Source organism: Tachyglossus aculeatus, chromosome X1 (genome assembly GCF_015852505.1).
Source record: "Tachyglossus aculeatus isolate mTacAcu1 chromosome X1, mTacAcu1.pri, whole genome shotgun sequence".
NCBI classification, from domain to species: domain Eukaryota; kingdom Metazoa; phylum Chordata; class Mammalia; order Monotremata; family Tachyglossidae; genus Tachyglossus; species Tachyglossus aculeatus.
Window position 1 is genome coordinate 56,533,746 of NC_052101.1, and position 25,237 is coordinate 56,558,982.

At 46.4% G+C, this 25,237-nt stretch overlaps 1 protein-coding gene across 2 annotated transcripts; it reads right to left on the reverse strand.

Annotated features, from left to right (window-relative positions):
* Nucleotides 1-812: 812 nt before the first annotated feature.
* On the reverse strand, nucleotides 813-25,062 carry TMEM43 (transmembrane protein 43). Of its 2 annotated transcripts, XM_038739832.1 has the most exons (12): nucleotides 24,889-25,062; nucleotides 19,532-19,681; nucleotides 18,030-18,164; nucleotides 17,221-17,315; nucleotides 16,635-16,684; nucleotides 15,792-15,861; nucleotides 14,757-14,827; nucleotides 13,513-13,634; nucleotides 12,714-12,788; nucleotides 9,533-9,634; nucleotides 8,322-8,439; nucleotides 5,163-7,452 (listed from the first exon to the last, which is right to left on the reverse strand). In XM_038739832.1, exons 1-12 carry the CDS (start codon nucleotides 24,898-24,900, stop codon nucleotides 7,250-7,252), a joined length of 1,203 nt encoding a protein of 400 aa, XP_038595760.1. In that variant the 5' UTR covers nucleotides 24,901-25,062; the 3' UTR covers nucleotides 5,163-7,249. The 2 variants fall into 2 exon arrangements, with proteins under 2 accessions (XP_038595761.1, XP_038595760.1); XM_038739833.1 differs by lacking the exons at nucleotides 5,163-7,452; nucleotides 8,322-8,439 and adding an exon at nucleotides 813-1,030.
* Nucleotides 25,063-25,237: the final 175 nt, after the last annotated feature.

The following is a 25,237-nucleotide window of genomic DNA, read 5'->3' on the forward strand; positions in this document are numbered from 1 at the left end:
TCCTGTCGTCATTCTTTGAACTGATGAATGCAACCTCTCCCATAAAAAGTCAGAAAATGCTAGAATATAATCCTTCACAGGCCTTAATGTCTACTTATGGTTAAATGTTATTTGAGAAAACTTCTAGACAATACAAATCTAGCCACACAAATGCAACATAGTGGGATGAAATGTAGAGACTGCAGCTACTTTTCTTGGATTTTTTTTATGAAATGGCTCCTTTAGAAAAGCTCCAGAAATAAAGTTTTCAAAAAAAAATAATTAAATGGGCAAAAGCAAAACAAAAAAAAACCCATCTTAGAGGTCTAACGGTGTTAATTGGAAATGAAAGGTAACTGAAACATAGGAATACACTAAAACTTTTACTTTACTCAAATTTTTGGCTTTCATTTTAGACACGGAGGAAAACATCCTAAGACTTAATACTTTAAAGTGCCTAATGAAGGCAGTGCACTGTATTAGGCCTAAGGGGTGTCAAAAGGACAAGGCACGATCCCAACAAGGAGTTTACAGTCTAAAGGGGGGTGGGGGGTGTTGGGCATGAACATATTTGCAAATAACTGAGTATAAAATTTACTATACATTTATACCCAAGTGCTGAGGGTGGCTACAAAAATTCTTAGAGGTGGCTGTCGGGTGGTATGACATGCAGTGGTGTGGGCAAGATGAGAGTAGGGAACATTTAATAACATTTAAAAAATTCTAGCCAAGCACTGGGCTAGATGCAAGGTACCCAGTTCTCATCTCACATGAGGTGGGGGTCAGTCTAACGGGGAGGGAGAACAGGTATCGAACCCCCGTTTCTCAGATGAGGAAATTGAGGCCTAAAGAAGTGAAATGACTTGCCCGTGATCCCATGGCAGGCAAGGGAAGAGATGTACCGGGCAATCTTTCAGGAAGGTGATCTAGGCAGCAGCAGCATCGACTGAAGCAGGGAGAGGCTGGAGGATGATGCGGTACCCTGGTGATGACAAAGGGCCTGAACCAAGGTCTCAGACATTGGGTGGATAGGAAGGAACTGACCCGGAGGCTATTGGAAAAAAAAAAAAAGCCAGCAGGATTTGTTTAGTGATAGGTTGACCGTAACAGTCAAAAGACAGCGAGGAGTCAGAGATGACACCACGGTGGCCGGTTTCTGAAGTTTCAAGGCTAGCCCCAGAGTTCAAGCAGGTAGTTGCTATTTGGGACCACCAGGTCACCCGTACGAGCTGTCGAAGGTGTGTTTTTCGTTAGGTCGGGACTCTTGCCTGGTCACCCAAGCCCCTCCGGGCATTCTTAATCCAAACAGAGCTGAATCGCGACAGGCTACTACACACTCCTCGCCATTGTGCTGGATTGAAAAAGGCTAGGAATGTTACTTTCTTCTGAATCATCATCTGAATGTAAAAGTGACTGTTGCTTTGAAAGCAGGGAGTGGGACATTTTTGCTAGAATGACTGCTGGAGAATGCAGTGAGCCAGTTGCTTATCAAACTATGCGCCTTTGTGTTGCAAGTCACTTTCCCTGCTTTTGTGACTAGTGGCAAAAAGGATGTAGATGAGGTAGCTATGTGCCCTAAATAACTCTACCCACTTAGATCAGAGAAGCAGCGTGGCTTAATGTAAACATCATCATCAATCGTATTTATTGAGCGCTTACTATGTGCAGAGCACTGTACTAAGCGCTTGGGAAGTACAAATGGGCAACATATACAGTCCCTACCCAACAGTGGGCTCATAGTCTAAAAGGGGGAGACAGAGAACAAAACCAAACATACTAACAAAACAGCCCAGGCTTAGGAGTTAGAGGTCGTGGGTTCTAATCCCAGCTCTGCCATTTATCAGCTGTGTGACTTTGGGCAGGTCACTTAACTTCTCTGGGCCTCAGTTACCTCAGCTGTAAAATGGGGATTAAAACTGTGAGCCCCACGTGGGACAACCTGATTACCTTGTGTCAACCCCAGAGCTTAGAACAGTGCTTTGCAAATAGTAAGCGCTTAACAAATACCATAATTATTACTATTATTATCAGTCACAGAAGACCAGCCTGGTAAGGAAATGTACACATGGGGTCGACTGATTTGAACAGACCAGGAGGACACAAAAAAACATTCCAAGTATCTCTGACGGACGGACGGTGAGCTTGAGTCGACTGAAGAGCAGACCTAGCCCTATCTGAATCTAGGATGATGCTGGAAACACCACCACAGGCCGGGACTCTGTGCTGTAACAGGCTCAGGGATAAGATGAGGAGTAGTATATTAGAATGGGTGCTATGAAAAGCACAAGAGTCTAGAGTTCTAGTTGCTTCTGAGCCTGTGGACCACCCCCTGCTCCTAGAAACACCACATAACCTTGGCTGCACTGACACTTTTCTCTGCTGCTTCTCCTCCTGTCTCCCTGGCTGCTCTTCCTCAGCCTCCCACCCTCTAACTGTGAGAGGGCCTCAAGGCTCAGTTCTGGTTCCCCTTCCCATCTCCATTTACACACACTACTGGAACCCACCCAATTCCTCTCCATCCAAACTGCCGCCACACTGGTCCAGGCACGTGTCACAACCCGTTTCCACTACTGCAGCAGCCTTTCACCTCTCCAGTCCATACTCCGCTGCCTAGATCATTTTTCTAAAAAGCTGCTCTGCACACATCTCCTCAAAAACCTCCAAAGGTTGGTTGCCCTTTTGTTTTCACAGGTAGAAATGTCTGGCCCTCAGCTCTAAGGCACTCATGCTCTCCCTGCTATTTAATCTCACTCCTCTCCCATTAAGTTATCTGACAATGACTCTCTCCCACTTTGAAGCCTTATTGAAGACATATCTCCTCCACGAGACCTTCCCTAAGTCCTCCTTTCCTTTTCTCCTACTCCCTTTGGCATCATCCTGACTTGCTCCTTTTATTCATCGTCCATCCCAGTTCCAGGGCATTTACGTACATCAAAATAGTTCATTTATATTAATGCCTGTCTCACCCTCTAGACCGTAAACTCATTGTGGGCAGGGAATGTATCTTTTTGTTACATTGTACTCTCCCAAATGCTTAGTACAGGGATCTGCACACAGTAAACACTCAAAAACAGTTGACTGACCATTACAACTCAGCCCACACACTTTGCTTCTCTAATCCACTAAATTGCTAGATCCTTGAGGGCAAGGAGCGTGTCTACTTTATTGTACCCTCCCAAGCACTTAGTACAGTGCTCTACTGACAGTAAGAACTCTATAAATACCACTGATTGAGAATGCCAACCTATTAACTGTGCCTTGCTCTCATCTCTCTCACCACCAGCCTTTTGCTCACACCCTCTCTCCTGCCTGGAACTGGCTTCCCCTTCACATCTGGCAGACTGCCACTCTTCCCATCTTGAAACCTTTACTAGTATTACATCTCCTGGAAGCCTTCCCTGATTCTCTCTCTGCTCCTTATCCTGTTTGCCCCCAGCGCATCACTTAAGCACTTACTGTACCCACTCCATCTACAGCAATTATGTACCGGTCTTTACTCTTTTGCTTCCTCCTACTTGTGAATTATTTTAGTGTCTGTCTCCCCATTTCGACAGTAAGTCCTTGAGGATGGGGAGCACGTCTACTAACTATTGTACTCTCAAATCTAACTATTGTGTCCTCAACCAATAAGTTTTAGTGCATACCGTGTGTACAGTGCTGTACTAAGCACTTGGGAGAGTATAACAGAATAGGTAGATGGGTTTCCCTTCCCTCAAGCTTACAATCTAGCCAGGGAGACAGACATTAAAAGAAATTACAAGTAGGAGAAGCAACTGAGTAGGAGGATAAGTGCCCAAGTGGGTTGAGTACCAAAGTATTTCAGGGCAAAGGCGACACAGACAGAGGAAGGAAGATAGAGTAGGGAGATGAGATTAGTCAGGAAAGGTTCCAGGAGGAGATATGATTTTAGTTGGCCTTCTCAGATGGGGAAGGAGTTCCAGCCAGGAGGGAAGTCAAGAGTGGGCCGCAGTGAGTAGTTTGGTGTCAGAAGAACTAAAACTTGAGGGTGAATTGTGCAGGAGAGAGCTGATTGAGTGCCTAAAAGCCAATGGTCAGGAGTTTCTACTCGATGCAACGATGAATGGAAAACCATTGTAGGTTTTTGAGGAGTGGGGAGATGTGCGCAGAACAATGCTTTAGAAAAATGATCCAGGCAGAGTGAATAATAATAATTGTGAATTTGTTCAGGGCTTACTATGTGCCAGTCACTGTAGTAAGTGCTGGGGTAAATATAAGATAATCAGGTTGAACATAGTCCCCGTCCCACATGGGGCGCACAGTCTAAGGAGGAAAGAACAGGTATTGACTCCCCATTTTCCAAATGAGGAAAATGAGGCACAGATAAGGACTTGCCCAAGGTCACAGTGGAGAACAGACTGGAGAGGCTGGAGGCAGGGAGGCCGAGGAGGCTAATGCAGTAGTTGAGACAGGATATAGGTACTGGACCAGTGTGGTGGTAGTTTGGATGGAGAGGAAGGGGTGGATTCTAGAGATGTTGTGAAGATGGAACCCACAGGATTTGGTGACTGAATATCTGGGTTTGATGCAATTTGATAGAAATTTGATAGAAATAGAAAATGCCCCAGGATCACAGCTGTTAGGAATGTTGAGTATGCTTTGGCTAAACACTACAGAGATGAATCACCTGGTAGCAAGATCCTGGACCAGTGCAAACATGTTGAGAAATAACTGTAATGTTCCTATAGAAACCCTATCCCAGTAAGGGCAAAGTTTAATTTAAATTCCCTGTAGCATGAGATCTTACCTTTCCTTTCAGTAAGCCTAATCAAGTTGTGTCATTTGCACTGTCCGCAAGAGCAATGCTGAATCTGGGGAGAAACCTCAAATTTTCAGGTCCATGTCATCTCTGTTTTCAAGGATCCAAAACACAAGACAGTTTTAAAATTCAGAAAAATATCCCAGGTAAGTATCTGCGGCTTTAATGGTGGATTTAAATTCCCAAAATGTCTTAACCCTAAAATATAATTCATCCTCTGAAAAAAGCAACTTTCCACTTTTTCGGGACTTGTAGATCCACAAAGCTAACAACTATTTAAAAGAAAGTGGATGATGGATTCTTCTAGGCTGTTTCTTGAAGATAATGTGGGTTACTTGGTTTAGAGGCCAGTTATAACGGAACATTAGCACACCCTTCAGTAAAACTGCAAAGTATCTGAATAAGGTACTTTCAAAACTCATTTTAATTGGTAAAGGCTGCAAAAAAGGAAACATCTCATATTACAGTCTTGATGCAGAGACATTTGAGAAATTTTAAGAAATTTATTCTTCTTAGAAACCCAAAAGGTCAGTATTCAGTTTCCACTGAAGCATCCCAACCATTTTCAAAATGACATTAACAATATTTTAGCTCGAGAGCAATTTAGAAATCGGCAGACTTTTGGAACTTGCAGGAAAGAGCAGATACAGACAAACTGCTTTCCAAATCGCCATTGTTCTTCAGTGTTGACAACTGGAAGTTACTTGTGTTCATGAACCATCTTTCAAGAGTTTCAAATGTAAATGAGAGGAAGAGCAACACCCAATGTTTACTGCTTACCCAACAAGAAGTAACCACTCTAACTTATTTTAGTTACTAAGTAGAAAGAGCACAATTCAAAAAAAAAATGTAATGAGGATTCTTGACATTGGCCATGCTCCCGAGGTACGGAAGGTGAACATAAGAACCAATGATATACTAGGCTTCAACATGTCTTACTCCATACCGGAATCCTAACTGATCTAGAAGAGAATCATTTCTGAATATTTAACAGAAGAAAACATACCATGAACCTTCCTAACTCTGAGGTTACAACATCATTATCTTCAAAAGGGTGGGAAAGTGATTGAGAAAGGAGGATTGCTTGAGTTTACTGGGTTGGACGGGTGGGGATCGTTTGTTGCCAGTTATGTTATGGCAACAGGTAACCCACACCAGAAAAATTTTTACTAACAGCATTTAGATTAGGTAGCCTGTATCCAGGCTTCTCCCCTCAATCACCCAAATGGGTAAAATACAACCTCAGCAGTTCCCACAAGAGATAACCTATTTCCATGACACTCTCTAATAACCATAGCGAGACCCTTCCTTTCCTACTGATGTCCCACTTCTTTTCCCTGTTTATAAAAAAAAGTCTCTGCCAAAAAGTAACTCCAAGGAACTCAAACAGCACCATATTGTAGTTAGATACCTTTGGTTCAATTTCTAACCCTTTCTTTTTAAAGCTTCATCTAGTCCTGCCCACCCAAGAAACTCATAACTGTTTTCAAGTAAATAACTATTTTGCCAAAAATTGCATTGAAGATTTCATAAAGCGTATAATTAGGATAAATGTGAAGACCATTTCCCTACTGCCCTCTTCCCTTTTTCCTATCTTCCCTCCTAGTCCCACCCCACACACACAAAAAAAAAAAAAATTTTTCACTAACGATTTTGGCCAAGTGACGTTTGACTTCAAGATTGACAAACAGGAAAATTGCAGGGAAAAATGCCTGAATGGTCATTTTACCCAGTGAAAAACATTCCTTTAAATAATTAAAATAAAAACCCACACACAAAGCTTTACTAGGCAGGAATAATATTTTTCTACATCTACACAGAACTAATTTTCAAAGAGAGAGCTGCATGTATTGTTGTGTAACAGCCTGAAATGTTGACAACAGTTAAATGAGAAAGAAAACTCAAATCTCTGACCTAAAGTAATTTTCTTCTTAAAATAGGATATGGAAGCAACACTGTTATTCCCAACAGGGGCAAACTGGGAAATAACCTACTAAAGAGAACGAGTTATGAACTTTATACCAAAGCTCAAGTTCGTTCATCCACAAGTGTGGCACACCTCTGGCCCCCCCAGTCTTTTCACTAGTAGGGTAGGTTGATAATACTTTGCACAATTAACACATTTTATTAGAGGATCTTGCCTTGTGTGAAAGGCCAGTTCCTTTAGCTCTATCTGGCCAAAGGGTCAAGTACAGCAACAACAAAAAAGCCTCTTGCCCAGCCAAAAGCACCGCTCCTACTTGCCAAAAGCTGTTAGAAAGAAGAGAGGGAGGCTTTAAACCAGCTGATCCCCAGGCTGTTATCCTCTGGAGGGAGAATGAAAGATTTTTTTAAAAAGGTCCCATGCAGATACTTTGGCGCCCAGAGTTGTTGACAAAATGGCTGTCAGACTGCTGGGAGGGCTTGAACTGTGACAGATGCTCCTTAGGGGTAAAACTCTCCTGCCCTACTTCATCATGGTGAAGGCAGAAAGAGTAGAAACTGGAGCCACCTTCAGTCGTGCTTCTTCGCTTGCACCCGGGATCGGGCGATGATGATGGGAACTGCAGCCAGCAAGCCGATGAACACAGCCCAGAGGGGACGGTAGAAGAGCCAGCCAACGGCAATGGTCAGCAGAGTCAGGGAGGTGGCCACACAAAAGGCAAACGCCTTCAGTCCGATGTTGACCAGATCGCGGACGAGGGGAAACCAGTCCACTGTGGGGAGAGGAAGGCAATGAAGCTGCTGCTGATGCAAAGATTTGGAGACTCACAAGCAACAGATCATTCAAACATCCTATGCATCTCTAACCCCATGCAGCCTACGCAAAGATAGGGAGAACAGCGACGGGATCAGAGTCGGTCTTGGGAGTAGTGACCATGCCACGGTAGACCAGAAGTGGTCAAGGAAGAGGCGGGATGCCCAGCGAGGGTCCCCAGCCACTGCCAGAGAAGGGTATGCCAGACAGGATGTGTCGACAGGAACACTCTGATGCTCGTGGTTGGGGCTGTCGATGATAGAGGGTCTTGGTCCACCTAGAGAGGCCGGGAGTACACAGGAGAGGCTGACCCAGCCCTGAGGATGGGGAGAGGAGTCTATAAATAGGGTCAGCTCCCATCCAGAGACTATCCGCCTGCTGGCCTGGCTCCAGCTCATCCCCAGAGAGAAGGCCAAGGGAGCCAAGGCAACTCTGAAGAGACCCAGGTTTCGGGTTTGCTCCAGGGCAGGCTCAGGCCTAATCTGATTCCCTGAACTTCCAGATTATCCTTGGAACCAAACTGACCCCTAGGGAGTCATCCAAGGCTGAGAATGGCCAGGGCTGCCCATCTGCTCTGGAAAAGACTCCCAGAAGACGATGGCTGATGATGCAAAGCTCACGGGAGCATTAGCCTCGCTGTGTAACTGCCGGTCCATGAGGGGTACTGAGGTGGAGGGGGAGGGGGTGGAGAAGGGCCTAGGCGCAGACCCTCCAGCCCCACCATCTGGCTAAATCCAGGCAAGTGATCCCCTTTAATTACAATCTCTTTAAACAGCGTTACACAATACGGATGGCCCAAGTCGGGGTTCTGGCCAGGAAGCAACCTACCCAGAGTATAAAGAATTCTAGTCATGAGATTGATGCCGACAAACATAGCTAGCCAGCCCGCGCCTCGCAGGCCCCAGGTCTTCATTGTGTTGCTCTGGTGCTCCTTCTGGAATACCTCCTGGAAGACAAACATCAGGAATGACCCCTCTCCTCCTCACCCTTTCTGCCAAGAGATTTTTCTTGAAACCTCAAGTCCCATCCCCGAGTGTGGCCCCGCCCAAATCCTTCTGAAGCGATCCACAGAGGGCAATATGTGGATCATCTTTGGCCATGCTGGTCAAGGACCCTTCTTCCTCACCCCTTAAAGCCAGGACAAATGCCATGAGATTTGTATCCATCCCAAGCTGAGTTCTCTGGGGAGACGGTATCTGGAGAGCAAAAAGCCAGCCTCCAGAAACCAGTCCCATCTGAATGGAGAGCACTGTCTGCTTCACATCAGTCACACAGTGACTGTTCTGAGCACTCAAGCATCCGAGTCTTACGGTTTGGATGAGGGGCAAGTCCTTGACCGCTTTTTTATTTTTAAATTCACATGATTTTTTTCTTTAAAAATCAAAGAATACATGCCAGGGCAAAGGCACATAGTTCAACAGTAGAGTCAGGCATCTGTCAGACAGGGAGTTAGGTGCCCGGGTAGCGTGAAGAGTGGAGCAGGGAAAAAGCCACTTGGACACTCTAGGGGTTGCAGCTTCCACTTTCTACAGAGTGAGAAGCAGTTTGATTGACCTGAAAGCTGAGGACACACCAGAAGTAGAGGTACAGCAGGACCAAGAACAAAGAAAAAAAATCCATCCAGGCAGAAGAACACGGCTTATTTTACTTCCTGTTTTTGGAACCTCCTGGAAACCTTAACATGAGGATGTCACCCGAGTGGGTGAAAGACTTGTTGGCCCTGGATACCGTAGTACCAGTGAAAACAGTGACTCACAGTTGGAGCTGCTGAAACATGCCAGACTCACTGGGACTGGAGCCTGAAGGCTCCACCCAGAGACGGTAGTAACAAACACGAGGGAATTTGGGCCTTGGAAACCAGGCTGACGGCAACTGGAGTACAGTACGAAGAGTCCTGCCACCCAGGGAAAAGGGAAACTCCTGGTATAAGAAGAGTTTAGTCTTAGGTAAGACTGTTTGCCCTTGGCTAGACAGAGGAAGGGGGCCCAAGAGGCAAAGATGGATGTGAACTTTCTTCCTGCAGAAGGGCAGCAACTCACCTCGGCCGAAAAGTCCCCATGGTGCAAAAGCAGCAGCGAATCCCCAGATTTGGTGGAATAGGCAACCAGCTGGTCTCCCCTTTGGCGAGCTATCACAGTCACCTTCAGAGAAGCAAATAATGGACAAAGGAGAATCATTTATTGTGCCCTCAGAGTGCCTGCCTTCTGCTCTGCTCACCACAATCCTGTTCTCTCGTGCTGCCACCCCAAAGCATCCATTACCGGCCTCACACTGGATCAACTCACTCTCATCCAACCCAATCGCCACCCCCGTGCCGTTCCCCCTCCTCGGTCCCCTCTCCACTTCACAACCCCACCTAAATACAGGCTGTGGAAGCCCCGCTCCGTCATCGGCAGGCTCCTCTCCATCCTCGACCTGTTCCTGGCCCTGAAACTGTCACTGAAACCAGGCTCTCCCCAAAGGGCACCATTTTTCCCCACTGCTTTCTCCTGAGGTGACTTCACCTTCTCTCAATCCCCTCCCAACCAAGGGGGAAAAGGGAGAGGAGTCCACTAGCTCCTCGCCCCTTTAGTTCCCTCCCTTTCACACATACCTCTGACCTCTAGACCCCTTCCACTTATCCCAAACCACCATACCCTCATTTGAAACCCCTACCGAACCTCCCCTCTCGTTACCCAAATCCACACCCTCAATCTTCACCCTTCCTGCCTAATTCAATGCCCTCACCCCTCCCAGTCTCTCACACCACCAGTCCCCAGCCCTGGATCACCTCTGTGGTCTTGCACTCATGTCACGGTGTCCTATTAACAGAAATCCAGGCACCAGGCTGACTTTGGTCTCTTCAAAATTCATCCTTACTTGCTAGAACTCTGCCCTCTCTTCCACTCAGCATCACTGCTTCTCCTCCCGTATCCACTGTCTCCATCAACTACTCCAGACCTTTAAATCCTTCCTGAAGCCTCCAGTACCCCCACTTCCCTTCTCTCTCTCTCATGACCTTGCCAACTACTTTGACAACAAAAACTGAAACCATCAGGCATGAGCTCCCCGAAATTTCCCTCGCCTCCCCAACTTCCTCCCAACCCTACATCCACTCTTATCCTTCTCAGTTGTCTCTCAAAAGAAGATATTCCACCTGCTTACAATACCTATCCCCCACTCACCTTATAAAAACATTTGTATCTGCTTTTCTTCCCTCCCTGACTGCCATCGTCAGCCACCCCTTTCTCTCTGCTAATCTACCCACATCTCCCCTATCCTGAAAAAAAGTTTCTCCGGACCCCATGGCACCCTCCAGTTATTGTCCCTCCTCCCTCCTCCTGTTCCTGTTCCAACTCCTCCAATGGGTTGTTTACACCCACTGCCTTCACTCTCTTCCTCCTAATCTCCCAAATGACCCTCTACGATCCAGCTTTCACCTCTTCACACCACGGAGACTACTCTAAGGTCGCCAACGGTCCCCCCTTCTTGCCGAATCTAATGAATTTATTCTTTTCCTCCTCAACCTCTCATCTGCCTTCAACACCAGACCACTCACTTCTCCTGGAAACACCACTGAATATTAGTTTTCTCTGACACAGTCCTCTCCTGGTCCTCCTACCTCTCTAGTTGAACCTTTTCAGGCTCTTTCACTGGCTCCTCTGTCTAGCCGTGGGAGTCCCTCGGGGTTCAGTTCTGGGTCCCCATCTACACCCTCTCCCTGGAGGAGCTCGTCGGTTCCCGAGGCTTCAACTACCCCCTCTAGGCAGGTGACTAGACTAGACTTGATCTCTTTCCTTCTCTAGAATATCGCATTTCCTCCTGACTCCAGGACAACTCTACATGGATAGCCTGTTGCCACCTCCAACTCAATATGTCCAAAACTGAGCTCGTCTTCCTCTCCTTTACCGAACGCCCATCACAGCTGACAACACTGCCATGCTCCATGCCTTCTCAAACCCTTAGCTTTATCCTTGCAGATCATCCTGCCTTCAGTCTCCCCCCTTTGCTACCCAGATTTTGCATACATCTCCCTAAGCCTCCTCTGATTGTCATTCCTCTCGTCATCATCATCTCCTGACCATTGGCTTTAAAACACTCAATCAGCTCCCATCCTCCCAACTTCTTTTATTTTGTCTTAGCTCTCTTCTCCCACTACACCTCAGCTCACACTCTTCATTCCTCTCAAGCTGACTTACTCACTGGGTCTGGTTCTCATCTCTCCCCCCGCTGACCTCTTGCTCATGCCCTCCCCTCAGCCTGGAACTCCTCCCCCTTCATTACAGAAGCAGCGTGACTTAGCAGAAAGAGCCCGGGCTCGGGAGTCAGAGGACGTGGGTTCTAATCCCAGCTCCGCCACTTGTCAGCTGTGTGACTTTGGGCAGGTCACTTAACTTCACTGTGTCTCAGTTACTTCATCTGGAAAATGGGGATTAAGACTGTGAGCCCCATATAACCTTGTATCTATCCCAGCACTTAGAACAGTGCTTGGCACCTAGTAAGCGCTTATCAAACACCATCATTATTATTATTCATTTATTTTATTGTAATTTTATTGATTTATATTAATGTCTCTTTCCTCCTCTAAACTGTAAGCTCATTGAGGGCAGGTAATGCATCTGTTACACTGTACTCTCTCCAGCCCTTAGTATAGTGCTTTGCACAGAGTAAGCACTCAATAAATACAACTGACTGACTTCATATTTGAAGATGGGGAGAGCTGTGGTCTGTCAAAGCCCTTTGGAAATCACACTTCCTCTACGGGGCCTTTACCCAAGTACCTTTTAATCTCCCCACTTTATATCCTCCCAAATTCCACTTGAGCCTTTCCACGCCAAAAGCCCTCAAGCACTCGCCATCCCTCAGATCACTTATATCCACATCTTATATGCTCTAGTACTTCCCCTCTCTGTTTTCCACTTGTGTCTGTCTCCCCTACTTGATAAGGTCTTTGAGGGAAGGGCTCACATATACCAATCTTGTTCAACTCTATCAAGCCTGAATAGACTGCTCTGTACACCGTAGGCACTCAACAAATGCCTTTATTTTTTTTTAAATGGCATTTGTTATGAACACTTTTGCAATCCTGGAGATGCAGGCTAAGCATTAAAGAGGCCGGCCCTTGTAAAGAGTGAAATTTTTTGCATTTTGACAGGCCCACTGGAAAATGGAGGAAAAACACTGTAGCCACAAGACAGGATGCCAAGTTAAGCAAATTGTTACAAGAGAAAATGAATTTACCACATGAGATGGGCCCAAATTGGGGTCATCTCCACTTAACCCTGCATAGGAAAAGGAAACTCGGATGTCTCCAACCTGGAACAACAGGAAAAAAAATAACTCCTAAGTTGCATCACATTCAAGACTTTTCGACAAAGACAAATGTGTGTTATTTTTCGGGGGGGGGGGGGGCGGGAGCGGTGGCGCAGAGGGAACACAAAGATGACATTTCAAGTAGTTCTGACAGATCAACAATTAAACAATGAGTGGAGAAGGGGGAGAACTGAGTACTGACACTAGTCTGAAACGCTCCTTAATCATCTCATATTTTAATCAGGCTGCTTTAATGCCGTTTTTCCACCACTGCCCCATTTCCGTAAGCTTTTTGGGGGCAGGGAACATGTCTTGTGCTTCTGCTGAACTTGCCCAAGGCCCTTAGTGTACTGTCTTGCACCCAAAGGGTGCTCAAGAAACACCCTTACTACGAGACGGGGTGGGGGGTGGGGGGTTACCTTTTTTCTTGGGGGTGGGGGGGAAGGCTTACTTTAATTTCCCCAACTTGCCCAGGGCAAAGGGCAAGTCCCAAGACAGGGACCAACCTCACTTCTCATGACCCGCTCTGTAGCCCCGGAAAGCCCTCAGTTCCCAGCACCACATTAGCAACTGGCATCAGGACTGCCAGGGCACCCGGAGAGTTACGGAATGGCCGAGGAGAGCAAGGAATCACGGACCACTCTCGGTAGTTTGAAGGGTCTGGGGTTGGTTGGATCTCACTGGCTTAAACCGCCACTCGATTTTCTGGCCACATCCTCCTTCTTACCTCTGGATACTTGGGGTTCTCACTGTGGTAGAAGTGGTCTCCTCTCCGAATGATGTCCACGTGCGGATCCTCCAATCTGGACAGGCTCAGGGGTTTAAAGTTGTCAATCTTGTCAATGAGACCTGAACAAGGTAAAGTGCCATTCTGTCACTAAGACTTTTAAAAACCAACACAAAACTATGCAATAGGCAGTCACCCAGAGCACGATGACAAACTCTTCCTTGTGGGTTTAGAAACCGTTTCCCTTTCAAAACGTCAGCGTGTGCACACATTTTGCAAAGGCAGATTTTCTGCTTCTGCACTGCAAATGCCTGCAGGAAAGTTTCCAGGTGGGATCGGAATCTTCCTGCCTTTGCAATCTCCTTGACCAAAACTTCCACGCAAATTTCCCTGTAACAGGAGGGAAGGTGATCCTGAAGATGGTCTACAGGAAGGGAAAGGAATGGATAAAAGGTGGCCAGATGAGCAGGAGTGATGGGAGCAGAGAGCTCTCCTCTGTCCTCTCCATGCTTCACCCCCACCCTGCACCTCCAGGACTCACAATCCTCCCTCTCCATAGTAGAGTCAGGAAAGCAATGCCAGTTTTCTTTGTAACCAAACACTTATCCTTCGGGGATAAGGTCTCCTGGGTGACACACGAGTGGCAGCAGCTCTCCAAAGGCAAAGAGCACCCCCATTCAGCCAAACCAGGAGGAGCTGTGTTAAGCAATTCTTAGGTAGAACCTCCTCCTTCCTATACTACATCAGCTTCCTTTCAGGAAAACTCCTTTGGGGCAGAGTCCATGCTATTTCATTTGCTTTGTGTCAGCATGTCGCATGGCACTGTGGGCCTTACTGTGATGCATAGGTGATTACTGGAAAGGCTAACAGATGGGATAGGGTCTCCAGCTTCCCAGGGTTTGCACACACATGGCAAGGTAGTTTTTCCCCACTGGTTTCAGCCCCCTGCCACCCTTCCCTACCCCCACTATCGTTCCTCTCCCAGATCTTTCCTCAACCTGAGGTAACCCAACTGTTGCTGCCCACTCAGGACACCAATCCCTCAACAGCTACCTGCACCGGGACCTAAAGTTTCCATGCACTGAGCAATGTATCCTGGATGAGGAGAAAAGTGACCAGAAAGATCCACCCTGATTTCTTGCGGGTGAGAGTGTGGTGTCAAGAAGAATGCTGCATTCTGTGTTTTAATAATGGAATCAAATCTACTTCAAATGATATTTCAAATGTAAGAGAACAAGACTTACCAGCTGAAAGGAAGAATCTGCCAATCTGGACAAAAGGAGCAACTGCAGTAAATGATTCCACAGCCATAGCACTTCAGGGGAGAGAAAAAAAAAACTTAACAGATTACCCGATCATCACCATCACCAATGCTAACTACTGGGTGGCAACTCTGTGCAGCGCACTGTACAAGATGCAACCCATACAGGCACATACACATATATCTGACGGGAGGAGAGTTCCTGGTGTCCCCCAGGACCAGGTAGAATGAAATCATCTAGGGGTTAAGCAATGAGTTACACTGGGCCCATGAGATCAGACCACACAAGCAGCTCCCTCATCTCTGCTCTCAATTCCGGAGACACATTCATCTCAAGGGACCAGTCACACTAGTAAGGGAAACACTTCTTTGAAACAAAACCTCGGTTAAAACATTTTCTTGTGGCCTGAAAAGAGAACACCTGCAAACACCAAACTCCCGTATAACCAAGTCAACCCAGATTGGGGGCTGCGTTTCGTTTCTGATGTTCGACTCAAGGGCACTGGGCCTACTGGGCCTGATTCTCTGCTAGGGAAGGACCAGAGAGGGATGATCAACACAATGGAGGGGGTGGGGGCGGAAAGGGAAGGAGGGAAGCGTGAGAAACAAGCTCAGGAGTCCAGGAAGCCTTTCTATCTGGAAAGGGTATCTAAAGACCTAAGGTCTATTCACTTCATCTCTACACTGTAAGGTCGTTGTGGGCAGGGAACATATCTACCAACTCTGTTGAACTGAACTTTCCCAGCTGCTTAGCACAGTGCTCTGCACACGGTAAGCACTCAATAAATACCACTGATGGATTGGAGAGGCTTGGGGAGGGGGGCGCTGATCCTTTTGTATCGACGAGGAGAAGGGAGCCAAAGGGGGGAAGTGAGTCGCGGTAGTCGATTAGTGAGTAAGCAGTAAGACTGAGGCTGCAACGCGGACATTTCCCCCGCCCACGTCACTGGCCTAAAAACGTAGTTCTGCCCCCTCCTGAGTCAGGGGGAAAGCTGCAGCTTCTGAAGACGTGTCTTACCTGGGGTTCTTATGACCAATCTCTCGATCAAAGTTCCTGCTATTCACAACTTCTGCTTTCCATTCAGTATCTGGAGAGAAAAATTAATCTTTGAGAAAAGAAAGTCCTGCTTTCGGGTTGTCCCTACAAACCCCTCATCCCTTGGTCTGCCACCTCTGTTCTGTATTTTCTGCACCATATCTCCTTTCCCCTAGTATGGATAATTGAGGGATGACTGCAGAGCTATGCAGAAGGACAGACTGAGTGGGAGAGATAGACCCTTAGTGGAAAATCTCCTCAACCCCCTTTGGCATGGCTTCTTGCAGATGTATTTCATTTGAAAAAAAAAAAACAAACAAAAAACAAACAAACCCCAAACCAACAGCACAATAGCCTCGGTGAGCTGGGCTTTGCTACTGAAGGGTAAGAGGTCTGTCCTAGGGACAATGCAACACTCATTATTCAAAGGAGGGAGAATGAACGGCTCCTTGCCTTCCTCTCCCTCCCAACTCTGATTCCTCAAAAGGCATCAAAGTTTAATTTCTGGACAATGATTCTGTCTGACCCGTCTCTTGCTTCGATAGAGAGCAGAGGTTAGAGAAAAGGGCATTTACAACCCACACAACCTAAAAACATTCACTGCAACAGTTGGGTATGACATCTGGATGTGTGCCACGTAGCTTCCAGAGGAGAGCAACGGTGTCATTTACATGCTCTACGCAAGCACCAAACCACAACAATACTACTAGAGGGGCAATGCCGTGAACAAGTAAAGACTCTTCTCTCAGCCACACAGGGCAACTACAGACTTCAGCTTGAACAAAGGACAGTTCCTGTCAGCCCAGGCATGCTTACGATACTTACTATATGAGTATTTTCTTTCCGTCTTCACTTGACCATCTTCTTTATATTCCCTGCAATGAAAAGAAGCATACACAGCATGACTGGCCAACCCAGCCCCCAAGCATCATGGGCAATTCACTGCAGAGAAGGGGAGAGGGACCAAACAGGGAAGCATCCCTCCCTCTCATCATCACTGAAATTCATTCCACTGTCCCAACCCTGTTAGGAAAAACACCAGGACCTTAAAAGAGACAATTTCCTGCTGGGAGGCTCAATTAGCTCTTTGGTGTCTTTAAATGTTTTCTTCCTACTAAAAAATGCTTTATTTTCAATCAGATCCTGAAGTACTAAATTTGGCATTTTAAGATTTTACAGCATTTTCAACTGGTGGATTTTCCAGACTCTCCCGATCCCCGCATTTATTGACTAGAAATGTTTCTGGGTCTTTATGTTTTGAAGTGGCAACTTCTGAGGTTGAGATTTATGAAAACTGAACATTCTGAGAGGCTGGATTTTCTAGCCCACAGTTTAACCTTATACAGATGTGTTTCACTTTCTTTTCCTGAAACATTGCAAGCCGCAGACTTTTCGCATTCCAACAATTTACCTGGATTCTTCATACTCCACCCACTGGTACATTTCCACTTGTCGCTTCAATTTCACAGCTGGAATGTAGATCCCATAGTTTGGATCAGAAAGGAGCTTTAAAAATCAGAAATATTCTAGTCAGCACAGACAAACAACCCTCAGGTATAGTCACCTTTCAACCACAGGTGGGAGAGCCCAATAGATCCTTAGAATTCAGTACTCAAAGGGAAAACCAACTCCCCTGAAGAAAAAAAGAATCCACAAGTGTAAAAAGTTAACTTGCAGGTGAACCAATTTTGAAGACTAGACAAATGCAATACTCTTGACAAAGATACCCATTGTTTTTCTTGGTCTTTCTACCATAAATCTCAAAGAACAAGCTTATAAAGAGTTTTACGGAGTGCCTTTTTGAAGTGGACATATTTCATTTTTGAGGCAGATGAACTGAAGCAGGAAAAATAAAGTCCATCATCACAGACCAGAGTCAGCAAGAGAACCCATGGAATGCTGAAGCTGAAATGGCCTGAATACTGACCAAGAAAGCTCCTCCTCTAAGCCCGTTGTGGGCAGGGAATGTCTGTTTATTGTTATGGTGTACTCTCCCAAATGCTTAATACAGTGCTCTGCACACAGTAAGCGCTCAATAAATACATCCTGGTTCCCATGCTCTAACCACACTAATGTAGCCTAAGGCCCTAGAACACAAAAGCACAGCACCTAAAGAAGAATGACACAGCCATTTCCTTCTCAGGCCCCACTGCTTTGCTCAGATCTGTGGGGCCTGATCGCTTTTTTTTTTTTTTTGTTAACCGATTCAGGGACTTTTACCTTTGATGTTCGAAGGGAACCGATCAAGTGTACAAGCCTCCCCTCATTTTCTGGAGCCACTGAGTGAATGCTGTCAAGGGAGACCACAAGAGAAAGCCCCTCGGCCAGAGATGTCGCCGTCCTCAAGGCTCGGCCCTATCAGAGAGGGGGACAAGACAGCTGATCAGTTCCGGCTCCATGGGGTCACCATTAATAATAATGAAATGAACAACTTGTTAATATTAAGCACTTTACTTACAGGAATGCATGCAGGTATTTCTGTTTGTTTTTAATGACATTTGTTAAACGCTTACTACGCGCAAGGCACTGTACTAAGCGCTGCGGTGGATACGAGCAAATCGGGTTGGACATAGTCTCTGTCTCACATGGGGCTCAGTGTCTTAATCCCCATTTTACAGATGAGGTAACTGAGGCCCAGAGGAGTTGAGTGACTTGCCCAAGGTCACACAGCATTCAAGTGATGGGGCTGGGACTAGAACTCAGTTCCTTCTGACTCTCAAGCCTGTGCTCTACCTGCTAGGCAACTCTGCTTCTCACAAGGTATCTGACATTTTCATGTATTAGTAAGCGTGTTACAGTAGTTGAAACAACAGCAAAGAAAGTGTCCGGTATAAATGCTCCTCTTCCACATAGGTAAATAAACAAGTCCAAACCCTGCATTGAAAAAGAGCAATGTTTTAAGACACTCTGTAACATAAAATGTGAACGGGCTTCCAGCTCCTCCCAACTCAGGATTAAGGGCCTAAATCAGAGGCTCCAGTCCAAACCGTGGCTTAGTGGAAAGAGCCCGGGCTTGGGAGTCAGAGGACATGGGTTCTAATCTCACTTCCAGCACTTGTCTGCTGGGTGACCTTGGGCAAGTCACTTAACTTCTCTGTGCCTGTTACCTCATCTGTAAAATGGGGATTAAAAGTGTGAGCCCCACGTGGGACAACCCGATTACTCTGTATCTACCCCAGCACTTAGAATAGCACTTAGCACATTAGAAGCACTTAAACACCATCGTGAGCCATGATAATATGACCATCATAGCCATAATAACCACCATGATTATTATTAGAGAAGCAGCATGGCTCAGTGGAAAGAGCACGGGCTTGGGAGTCAGAGGTTATGGGTTCTAATCCTGGCTCCGCCGCTTGTCAGCTGTGTGGCTTTGGGCAAGTCACTTAACTTCTCTGTGCCTCAGTTACCTCATCTGTAAAACAGGGATTAAGACTATGAGCCCCATGTGGGACAACCTGATCACTTTGTATCTACCCAGTGCTTAGAACAGTGCTTTGCACATAGTAAGCACTTAACAAATACTATTATTATTATTATTATCATTAAACCCTCTAAGTTCTCTGAGGTAATAAACAAGGAAGGAGTCTTAAAAAGGAGCCACTGGGAAGTTCAGGCAAGGGCATCCTGGTTTGCCAGATGAAATGTTCCCATCAATCTACACAGGGTAGGCACATTTTAAAGAGCACAAAACATTAATGCTTAATGCCTTGGAACTTTACCTCATTGGTGAAAATCAGGTAAAAGGAGAGTAAGAATGTCACTAATCCAACAAACATTCCCCCAGAAGTCTCACTGAGACGCTCCAGGAATCCTGGTTGATTGTCACTTGTAACTTTGACATGTTCTTTTCTGTTACTTGTGTCAGAGAACTGGAGAAGGAAAAAAAAAAAGGCAGAATGCAATTAGAAGGGTTTCTTTTCCACTTAGGAATACGAGCATAACTGGAAGTATAAAAACCAATCAACTGGTTGTATTTATTGAGAGTTTACTGAGTGCAAAGTACTGTACGAAGCACTTGGGGGGAAAGTGCAACGCTACAGATCCCTGCCCACAAGGTGCTTACAATCCACATGGGGAAAGACTTCATTCCAACCAAGGTCTAGACACAATTTCACCACACATCAAAAAAAACAAGGTTTAAAAAATAATGATGAAATTAAAAGAGTTGGTATTAGCCAATTCTTCTACAAGGAGCAACTGCAAGCAAAGAGGGTAGCATCATCAAAATCAACGGTATTTATTGATCACTTACTGTGCGCAAAGCACTGTATTAAGCACCTGGGAGAGTACAATACGACAGAGTTGGTAGGTATGTTCCCTGCCCACAACGAGCTAGAGGGGGAGACAGACATTAATATACACAAAGAATTTTTAATACATAATATATATATATATATATATATGTTTATATATAAATTATCTAGTAATAGATGAAGAACCATTTAAAGATAGTGAAGACCTATCCCAAAAAATGCAGTACGGCAGCAGATTCTTGGGAGACAATAGTGGTAGACTGACCACGCTATATAAGCAGCAATCAGGAGCGTGTGTCGTCTTTGAATACATTGGACAACTATGGGTGTGTGTGTATGTGTGTCTCTTTTTAGGCAGAAGCTTTGATAATAATAATTATGGCACTGGTTAAGCAATTACTACGTGCCAAGCACTGTTCGAAGCACAAGGGTAGATACGATTCAATCAGGTCAGACACGGTCCCTGTCCCACACAGGGCTCACAATCTAAGGAGGAGGGAGAATAGGTACTGGATCCCCATTTTACAGATAAGGAAACTGAGGCCCACAGAAGTTGTGGCTTGCTCAAAGTCACACAGCAGATAAACGGCACAGTGAGGATTAGAATCCAGGCCCGTGCTCCTTTCACTGGGTCATACCGCTTCACCGTTTTAGGAAAAGTGGGATGCTCAGAGGCAGAAAATGGTGGCCAGGTGCATACAGCAAACAATATAGCACTGATCTTTTCAGTTACAACGACAAGCTGAAAAAGTTGACATCTGTGGGGCTGCCTTCAAAGGGCACCTACATGTAAGTAGTATGTGCTCAAAAAGCGGGGTGGTTTGCCAAGGGAAGAGAAAATGGGGGAAATGAAGAAGTGGAATGGTTCATTCAAGTGCGGAGAAGGTTCCAAAGCCACTAAAAAAAGCAGTGGATTGGTTTCAGACCCTCTTAAAAAGAAGGTGGGGGGTGACATTCTTCTTCTCACCGCCCGGCTCCAGGACTTGCCTGCTGTGTGACCTTAGGCAAAGTCACTTCACTTCTCAGTGCCTCAGTTACCACATCTGTAAAATGGGGATTAAAGCTGTGAGCCCCACGTGGAACAGGGACTGTGTCCCACCTGATCAACCTGTATCTACCCCAGCTCTTAGAAGAGTGCCTGGCACATAGTAAGTGCTTAAGAAATACTATAAAAGCAAGCCACCTCTCATCACGCTGGGTACACTGGCAATTTGCACAACACTCTTGGTGACCTGAGCAAGTCACTAATCCCCAAATAATGCCATCATGAGGAAGGGAAAGGGAATGAATTAGATAATGTCTGTGAAGTGTCTTCACATTAGAGGCACAATATATAAATGAACTGTGTTAACTTTGAACACAATCACCCTATCGGTTGCCCTATAAGCAATATTTTATGGGCCACAGCTTGAAAGCTTTGTGCCCACTGTTAGTCATTGCATTAGGATATTGACACAAGTAATAATGAGAGGGTAAGGGAAAGAAATCACCAACATTGATTTCCCCCAGACGAGGCTGAGGCAAGCTTCGAAAGCAGATACCATTCCTTAAATGCTGAAAATGCTTCAACTTAAAAGTGGTCTGGCTAACTTCTAATGCCGGTACATGAAGCTTAACTCCGACTAAAGCACTGACTTTGCCCTAAAACTAATCAGCGCTTTCCATATCGTATATGGGTTTGTGATCAGAAAAACAGGCCACTGGACTCAGACATCCTGTACTTACCCTTTCTAATAAAGGCAGCTGCTCGACCTCCCCCCAGATACCCCTTTCCAATCCCACCTCTCAGCCACCATCCTAGTTCAGGCCCTGACTGATTCACACCTCAATCACTGTCAACAATCTCATCTCTAGTCTTCCCACCTCTTGACCTATCAGCTTTCCAGTCTGTCTAGCCCGCACAGCAGTAAGAATCATCTTCCTATGGGACCAGTAGCTATGGTTGGCTCCCAGATGCTACTCATGACAAAAAAGCTGGGACCTCAAGATACAGTGAAGCTGAAAAAGTCCAACTGAAAAGAAGGACGGGGAAGTTTGCTAAAGTGAAAACCCCAAACGGGAGAAATTTACTTTATTTTTAAAAGATCTCCTTAAAAGGGGACACTGCAAACTTACTGGGTCACTCATTTCAATAATAATAATAATAATAACAACAAAGTATTGAAGTGATATGTACCAAGCACTGTGTTAAGCGCTGAGGTAGATACGAGAGAAGCAGCGTGGCTCAGTGGAAAGAGCACGGGCTTTGGAGTGAGAGGTCATGGGTTCAAATCCCAGCTCCGCCAATTGTCAGCTGTGTGACTTTGGGCAAGTCACTTAACTTCTCTCTGCCTCAGTTCCCTCATCTGTAAAATGGGGATTAAGACTGTGAGCCCCACGTGGGACAAACTGATCACCTTGTATCCCCCCAGTGCTTAGAACAGTGCTTTGCACATAGTAAGCGCTTAACAAATACCATCATAAAATAAATAATCAGATTGGCACTGTCCCTATCCCATGCGGGGATGGGATGGTCCACAACCTGAAGTTAGGAAGCTCTCCCTATGGCAACATAAATCCCTTGAACTGCAGGTGAATCCCATTTCCTCTTGTTTCTGTCCTCAGTGAGGATGGCCAAGTAGACAGCTGATCATCTTCTGTATAAAAGCCAATAATATGCTTGTCAACTATTGGCAAATCATCCATTGAATTGCTGAATATCAGTTCCTCTATTAATATGAATTTTAAAATCGCAAATATGCGGTGAACAGAATCAACAGCCTGAGCTAACCGCACATCACTCCTTCGCAGAAGGAGATTAATTCAACAGGCATGTTCTTCAGGAAGCCATTCTTGAAATTACCCGGAAACCCCTTCTCTTCTAGTTTTAACAATAATAATAATAATGGCATTTACTAAGTGCTTACTGTGTGCAAAGCACTGCTCTAAGCGCTTGGGAGGCTACAAGGTGATCAGGTTGCCCCACGGGGGGCTCACAGTCAATCCCCATTTTACAGATGAGGTAAAGGCGCAGAGAAGTTAAGTGACTTGCCCAAAGTCACACAGCTGACAAGTGGCGGAGCCGGGATTTGAACCCATGACCATTTGCAAATGGTTGCTGAATGATTTTTCACCCCATGATTTTCCCAGGTAGAGAATCAACCAATCAGTAATATTTATGTGTGCAGAGCCCTGGACTAAGCACTTGGGAGAGTACAATATAACAGAGTTGGTAGACACGTTCCCTGCCAACAAGAAGCTCACAGTCTAGAGATTACAGGTGTCTGCTTTACAGGGTCATCATCTATTTCCCCCTTTTCAAATGCTTTGAGAGAAGGGACTGTCCTGATTCGAGGCTTAACCGTTCTGACCACAGAAACATTTCAGACTCCAAATCCTTTCCTTTCAGGCTGTGGAATAATAATAATAATTGTGGCATTTGTTAAGCACCTACTATGCGCCAAGCACAGACTGTGAGCTCGTTGTGGGCAGGGACTGTCACTTTCCATTGCTGTACTGTACTCTCCCAAGTGCTCAGCAGCATGCTCTGCACACAGTAAGCGCTCAATAGATACGACTGAATGAATGGGGTGGATGCGCGATAACCAGGTCACACACGGAGGCAGCATCGGCTCAGAGGAAAGAGCACGGGCTTGGGAGTCAGAGGTAATGGGTTCAAATCCCGGCTCCACCACTTGTCAGCTGTGTGACTTTGGGCAGGGCACTTAACTTCTCTGGGCCTAGTCACCTCATCTGGAAAATGGGGATTAAGACTGTGAGCCCCACGTGGGACAACCTGATCACCTTGTAACCTCCCCAGCGCTTAGAACAGTGCTTTGCACATAGTAAGCGCTTGATAAACGCATCATTACTATTATTATTATGGAGTTCGCAGTCTGAGCAGGAGGGGAAACAGGTATCGAATCCTCTTTCTCGGATGAAAGAACTGAGGCAAAGAGATGTGAAGTGACTTGCCCAGGGTCAAGCTGCTGACAAGTGGCTGAGCCGTGATTAGAACCCAAGTCATCCGACTCCAGGGGCTGGGCTCTTTCAATCAATCAATCAATCGTATTTATTGAGCGCTTACTGTGTGCAGAGCACTGCACTAAGCGCTTGGGAAGTACAAGTCGGCAACATATAGAGACAGTCCCTACCCAACAGTGGGCTCACAGTCTAAAAGGGGGAGACAGAGAACAAAACCAAACATACTAACAAAATAAAATAAATAGAATAGATGTGTACAAGTAAAATAAATAAATAGAGTAATAAATATGTACAAACATATATACAGGTGCTGTGGGGAAGGGAAGGAGGTAAGATGGGGGGGATGGAGAGGGGGACGAGGGGGAGAGGAAGGAAGGGGCTCAGTCTGGGAAGGCCTCCTGGAGGAGGTGAGCTCTCAGTAGGGTCTTGAAGGGAGGAAGAGAGCTAGCTGGGCCACCCTGTTTCTCTCGATTTTACACACCCAAACCCATGCAGCATTCCAACAGTCCTTTAAAAAAAATCTGCTCAAATCAATCTCCCACTATGTCGGCTCGGCGTCAGGAGAGAAGTATGTGGCGCGCGGATGGAGCGCAGAAAAGTCGCCCGCGAGGGAAGAGGGAGAAGCAAACGCAGCTATTTTAAGAGCCTGCCAGCAGAGCACGGCCCGCCAAGGAGCTGGCAAAGGGGCCGGCGGCCCCGTCGGCTTGGTGCCCGGGAAGGGCTCTGGCCTGGGCGACGAGGCTCTTAAAGTACAACGCCGCTGGGCCACTGCGGGGCCAGGGGGGAGCCTCTCGGGGCTTGGGCGGATCCCGGGCCACCGAGGAGACGATGGGTGGGGCCCGGGCGAGGACGATACTCACATTCCTGGACATGGTCAGCCTCTACTGCCGTCACTCGCCCTGCGGACGGAGCTTCGATAACGGGGAAAGCACGGGGGGCCACCGACCAAGGCCGCACTCGGCCTTCCCTCCGCAACGGCAAACTGCCGCGTCCCGGGACGGGCCTGGACTCGCTTCAAAGTTCCCACCCGGGATACAGGGTCGGGGAGAAGAATGCGCCTGCGCAATGCACGGCGCCTCCACCCCACCTGTCACCCCCATCCGGCCCGAGGCCTCCTGGGAAATGTAGTGCTCGTCTGAATGGCCGCCACTCATTGGTTGGTCAGGGCGGAGCATTCTGGGAATTGGAGGCCGTTGGGGGGCGGGGGGT

What these genes read in the sequence shown, in the direction of transcription:
- TMEM43 (XM_038739832.1), bottom strand. An exon ending in ACCTGATTTTCACCAATGAG is followed by an intron (nt 18,165 to 19,531) that starts GTAAAGTTCCAA and finishes CCTCTCTGATAG; the next exon opens with GGCCGAGCCTTGAGGACGGC. An exon ending in AGAACCCCAAGTATCCAGAG is followed by an intron (nt 12,789 to 13,512) that starts GTAAGAAGGAGG and finishes CTGTTGTTCCAG; the next exon opens with GTTGGAGACATCCGAGTTTC.